Raw genomic sequence first — 6365 nt, forward strand, 5'->3', positions numbered from 1 at the left:
CTGTTATATAATAAGGCTCATTATAAGGTCAAATGTGTTTACAATTTCTAAAAAATGTAATAGGGAATATACTAGACGGGGTTTCTGTCTGGCTTTGCATGACCTCTTCCATGTCATCCTCAGCTTCCACACAACTAAGCTTGGCTTCCGGAGCTGCAAAGCTCCTTTGTGGCTTTTCACCTCAGTAGACCGATGCTGAGGCAACCAAGTTCTGGAAGAATCAGGGCAGAATCTATCCGTGTGTTGAGTGCATTATTTCTCTTTTCTTTGTTTTTCTTCTTCTTCTTCCTCTGCTTCTTCTTCCTCCTCTTCGTCTTCTTCCTCCTCCCCCTCCTCCTGCCTCTCCTCCTCCTCCTCCTTCTTCTTCTTTTCCCCTAAGTCAGAGAGTGTTGTGTCTTCTCCATGCCCCACGGTGAGACCCTTCAATAATGGGTGGAGCTTCTGACGCTTTCTTTCCAAGCTCATGGCTCCTGCCACCTGCAGATGTTAACCTTCATGTTCCCTGTGCTGGTGGACTGGTTTGGTGACACCCGTGGGTGTCAGGATTTCTTCTGAGAGCTTTACGGGATGGATCAATGAGGTTAACCTCAGTGAATTTGTACATGGAATCTTGACCAACCAGGTAAGAATTCAGAACTTCTCAGAGCCCTGCAGTGATGTCCAGCTTGCTCCTCTGCAACAGACTGAAGGCTTAGGGCAAACTCTAGCTGGCAAACACCATGATGGACAGGTTTGCCATAGGTGGCACCCTTAGAAACTAGGCCTTTGTGACCATCACATCGCACATGAGTCTGATATATGACATGACATCAGTGTGCTTCTTCATCCAAAGCTTCTGGATGTACTTGTAAGCACCCATGTTTGCTGACCTTTGAGCTAAGGGCTGCAGCCAGATGTAAAGGAATATATTATTTTTCAAAATATTAATCATATCTTTTCCTAGAGTCTGATACTTAGTAGTTTGGCAGTAAGTGCCACTCCTCTATTTAAAGTCCTTAATGATTCTCTGTTACCTTCAGAATAAAATTTAGACTCAAGTTTGTTATTTAAAACCCAGTTGCCTTTCTAATTATTACCCCAAAATACTTGGGCCCCTAGCCATTCGGAACTGCATACAGATTCTCAGACAATTCACACTCTTTCCTGCCTTCTTGCCTTTGCAAACATTATACACAGATGATGAAATAAAATTTTCCCTGTCCACCCTCTTTATTAAATCCTACTTTGATAATTCTCCATGGAATCTTCTAGGATCTCCCCAGGTTGGGTTAGATTTCCTCTCCTTCTGCTACTCCCCAAACATACACAAAATCATACAGACAGACCCCCCCCCACACACACACCTGTGCCCTCATAGCCTCTTGTGAACTGCTATTATACATTCCACTGTATTACATTTATTTTAAAACATTTTCAGGTTCCTCTGTTATGGAGAACAGGGATCCCTTCTGGGTATGAGGGCTCACACATTGGTGCTTACTACATTTTTACTGCATGAGTATATAAGATACAAACTCTGATTTTACTGTACAACTCTCTGTGTATAAGAAAGGAGTTACCCAAGAAATATGCCATCTTGGGAAACTCCTATGTGGAGTTTAGAAGGGTAATTAAGGTACTCCAAAAGACCACATAATTCCTAGACCATGGCGTCATTATTCATTTATTAGTTGATGCTCTCCAAGGGAACATAAACTGTATCCTCTGACTACCCTCTAACAATGGGGAAAAATAGCAGGCACTCCTCTATCCTGGGCCTCTTTCTCAGTAAATCTCATCTGTTGGAGTGTGCAAAAGCACACAGCCTCTGGCGTGGGCCACAGTGATGAACAGAGGAGTTCTCCTCTGCGTGAATAAACTCATGAATCCATAGTTTCTAATTTACCCCAATGAGCAAATGGAGACCCAAAATGTTGACTGACAACTGGAAGAGGTATTAGAGGTGACCTTTTGTTCCAAGTGTTAACCCAAGTGTTATTTTAACTGCAGACTTGAAAGGCTACATCTAAGAGCCCTTGACACAATTAAAATGACTAAACCATGAAACTTTCCCATATAAAGCAAGTGCCAAATAAACAGACAAGGAGACACAGAGCAGATAAAAGTGATTTCTCAAAGGCCATGCCTTCCTGTCTTCCTGACTTATTAGCTTATAAGTAATTGTCATTTTATAGGAAAAAAGGGAAGCTAAGCTTCTCCTAGAGAACAGTGTAACCTCGTGCAAGGAATGAGGCTTTGGAGCCGGACTCCCCAGGTGTGACTCCTGGCCTCACCAGCCGTGTGCTCTTGAGCATGTCACTCCAACTCTCTAGGCTTCAGTGTCATTATGCCATTCACACATGCTCTCATGTCATAGTAGTGAGCATTTTAATGCCTAAAATACACTCAGAAAGTTGTCTCAATAAAATGAAGTTGTTATTATTATGGTCCTAATAATGCAAAGGTTATTAACGACCTTTTTCACCTTTTTGTTTTTGTTTTTAGATCTTTTATTACAATGAGGTGCCTTGAGATATATTTGGCCATCCCTGGGCCACAGAAGGATTTCTGAACTGAACTAGCCTTACCTGTTTGGATGATGTTCATTTTCACCTCACATTAAATGATGAAAGTATTATGAATCTAAAAATCACCCTTATATAATCACATTGATTCTAACTTTTGTTGTCTCAGAAGGGGAAAGCCAGCATGATTCTGGCAAATCCACTGGAATCCTTCTCCACAGTGTTGTGGATCATATCCCAGTTGCTTTCTAATTTGTTTTCCATGTTATAATCTAGCAATCAGAAAATAATGATAATATACTGCAAGAAAACTAAGTTAGTTCATGCAAATTTGCAAAGTGGGTAAGATAAGCATTGTACTCTCTTGAAAACAACAGAGGCGGAGCATAGAGTTATGCATCAGTGTAATAAATTCAACCTTTTGACTAGGTTCAGCATCCAAGATGCATTTAAGTCTTTAGAAAGAAAATGAGTTAAACATTTTCATAGGAATATGGTAGCTATGCTGGAGGAAAAGTTAACAAGTGTCCTTCCCAAGCAGTTTGTCGATGTCTTTTGGGGATTCTAGATAGAGAAACTGGGTCACTAATAGGCCAGGTCCGAGGCAGAAGCTTATATTTAGCATGGGTGAGATCATTAAGCAAGCTCGGTTTGTAAGCATGGGGAAAATAAGGTCATGGAACTGAGGACCCCTGCGTAGCCTCTGCTTTGGTAATCCCCAAATGCCATGATGAGCTGAGCCTTCCACCTGTCAAAAACTTCCTCTTTTGTTCTTAATTTATATTGGTGTCATGGATGTCTTTGCAAATCTGATAGAAGTTATAAACACTTCTCCCACACAGGCACACATTTCTGCATATTAATTTGTGGCTTTCGTGGGTGTTCTCATGTAAAAAATTCCTTCTCAGGGGAGTGATTTTATATTATCTTCAGTGAACTTATCAATTAACATTTGAAAATAGGTCTGACCACTTCATTTCCTTTTTAAAAATGTGTTATTTAAAATCCTGACTTGTAACTCTCCCAGAAGATTTTAGATCATTCAGTTGTTTTGTTTTACTATGATCAGCAAGTTTAAGAAACCTCTGTACCTGTTCCAAAATGCCTAATTTCAGGGAAATTCTATTTCTGTCTGCTAAGAAAGAGCAGGGGGCATTGATGTGTGCCTTCTTGGAAAGATTTTATTATAATTTTATGAGAAAATAAGCAAAGTGACTGTAATGTTATTCCCATATTGACTTATATGGAATAAACCCTGATGACCCACAGAATCTTGATCATAATTTGGACTCTAACCCCCAAATATATTGTTTTTGGAGAAATAAATGCACAAATGTACATAGCTCCTGTCACCACAGAGGAAAAATTTCAAAAACATGGAGAAAAAAAAGCTTTTTAAAATTCACCCTCCATGAACACATAAACACCACTATTGGTGAGCCATCAATGAATTTCTATGCTTAGGTCTTATATTTTAAAGTTGGGACAGAGAAACATCCTAGATATTTGATGTAAGAATTTGTTTTGAAGAAGTTTGGCAATTAACATAAAGCTACTCTAAAAGCACATTTTACTCTTAAGAGTAAAATCCTTACAAACGTTTATAATAGTTCATAAAAGTTTGTAGTAATAAATATTTACCACTTTACTTTTTCCTTTGAGACCAATCATCACAGACCAAAAGCAGCTAAGTTTATAATAATTTATTAAGGTTGCATATAATTTGTCATGTATAATAAATTATAAAAACCATAGCATCTTCATAAACTATTTAGTATATCATACTCACTTCCTAATGCTTACTGCAATAACTGTAAGAAATCTAATTAGATTATATTTTAGCATTAGTTAGAAGATAAAAAAGATCATAAAACTTTTTCACAGTACTTTGGATTTAGGAAGGACCCCATTCCTTTAGCTTTTGTGCAATCAGTTTGAAATGTATAAAAATGTTTTACAAACCAGAAGGGTTTTACTGAGCTGCTGAAAGTATTGCATAATTTGTAACTAATATCCTTGTGGTGCACTTTTTCCGGCACTGTAAAAAATGCAAATAAATAGTCAATTACTGATCTCTAAGAATCTATACCCATAAGACCACATTGAAGCTTGGCAACATTTTGCAACATTCAAATAAAAAATTCAGTAAACATCGGAACATAGTATTCTCTCTCCGTTTCCCCCTCTCCCTCCTCCCACTCCCTGCCCAGTACGGCTAAGGAAAAACAAAGTTCAGGTTGAATTGAAGTCCTAGGGCCTGAGAAAGAGACTCTGGCCGCAATTCTTCCCCAGCTCTCTGTTGTCTTGGAGTCTCAGTCCTCATTACATCCATTCAGACTCCTCTCCAACGCCGGGATCAGTCCTTTCCCCTCAGGGAGAGTTTGCAAATCCTTGCTGAAAGCATTTCGTTCTCCACTGTAACAGCACAGGCGTGAAATTGGTTGGAGTCTTTGTAACCAGTTTGTTCTGTTTCTTTCCCGCCTCCGCGGTTCTGATGGAAGAGAAGGTTGAGAGGCAGCCACAATTTAATGCTGCCGGTGCTGGGTCTCACAAACTCCCTTGGTCTTTAAATGTCTATTCTTGGATAATGTCCTTATCCATCCTCTTGTCCTCAGTGAACTTTGATGGAAAATTTCCGCAGTTTCAGAAATTGGAAAAGCTTGTCTTTCGTCCTCTTCTTCAGGGCCATCAGCGCTCGTGTTTTTTCCTCCAAATCTTGATCGATGGCAAAAATGATCTTAGCTCGCTCCTCGGCTTTCTTGTCCCCAGAGTTTCTGAAAAGTCTCTGTAGAGATTCTTGGTCTATGTTTTCAAAGATGTTGGCCACGGCTTTCTTACGCGAGGCTGTGTCGAAGTGATAGCCGTGGATGGACGGGCTAACGCGCAGCGAGGTGGACATGATGATGGCTTGGTGCCTTGGCTTTGCTTTCATCGATGTGGGAGTCTTCGGGAATTCTGCTCCCGGGCTCTCCAGAGAGTCTGTAGCAAAATCATTCCGGGACTGCTATTTAAAGTGTGAACAAAAGCTCCAGGCTCAAATTACACTGGTGACATCAGAGTGATCTCAAGGAAGAATAATCACAGACAGGTTTAACAGTTGAGTTGCCAATATCCTGTTCTTGTGCAAAATGTTAAGAGCTGCGCTCCGTGTTGGAGCAGGGATGTGGGGATTTCTTTTTACCACATCTGTGGTAATAGGATTAAAGAGGCTTGGGGCCCTCTTTTAAAAATAGCTGAAACCAGGAAAGGGCAAAGGTAAGACACAAACAAAGTGGCTTAGACTCTCAAAGTCTTTCCAAACAACTGCCGAAACAAAGGCCCTGCTAACTACAGGGAAGTTTTATTCCAGGAGAAGTCATTAAAGTGTATTCCAAACATTTGGCAACCCACACCTGTGTCCTTTGGACATCCCCATCCAGGCCTGCTCCACAGCTGCTGAGAGAAAGCTGAAGAATCAAGGTCATCTATCGGGACTACATGGGATTGTAAAAGGGGACTTCACCAACAAAATGCTGACATGAAGCAGCCTGAACCTGTGAACTTTCAGAGACTGAGTACAAGAGACAACCTGTAATCACTGAATAAAATTGTAATTTATTGTTTATTTATTTAAAATCTTTTTAAGATTTTTTTACATTTTTTAAAATTTTTTCAATTTATTTATTTTCAGAAAAACAGTATTCATTATTTTTTCACCACACCCAGTGCTCCATGCAATCCGTGCTCTCTATAATACCCACCACCTGGTACCCCTGGTCCATATACACTATGGAGTATTAAGATTTTTTTTAAGGATGTTATTTTTAAGTCCTCTCTACACCCAGTGTGGGGCTTGAACTCACAACCCCAAGATCAAGATCA

General features: G+C 39.9%; 1 protein-coding gene and 1 pseudogene across 1 annotated transcript; both read right to left on the reverse strand.

The window, feature by feature from the left end:
* Positions 1–379: 379 nt before the first annotated feature.
* Positions 380–859, reverse strand: LOC123389492 (annotated as a pseudogene).
* A 3333-nt stretch (positions 860–4192) lies between these two features.
* Positions 4193–5525, reverse strand: TCIM (transcriptional and immune response regulator). The gene has a single exon (XM_004777698.3). It carries the CDS (start codon positions 5434–5436, stop codon positions 5116–5118), a length of 321 nt encoding a protein of 106 aa, XP_004777755.1. The 5' UTR covers positions 5437–5525; the 3' UTR covers positions 4193–5115.
* Between the last annotated feature and the right edge of the window lie 840 nt (positions 5526–6365).

This window comes from Mustela putorius, unplaced genomic scaffold, assembly GCF_011764305.1.
Source record: "Mustela putorius furo isolate JIRA1106 unplaced genomic scaffold, ASM1176430v1.1 tig00003976_pilon_pilon_pilon, whole genome shotgun sequence".
Taxonomy (NCBI): domain Eukaryota; kingdom Metazoa; phylum Chordata; class Mammalia; order Carnivora; family Mustelidae; genus Mustela; species Mustela putorius.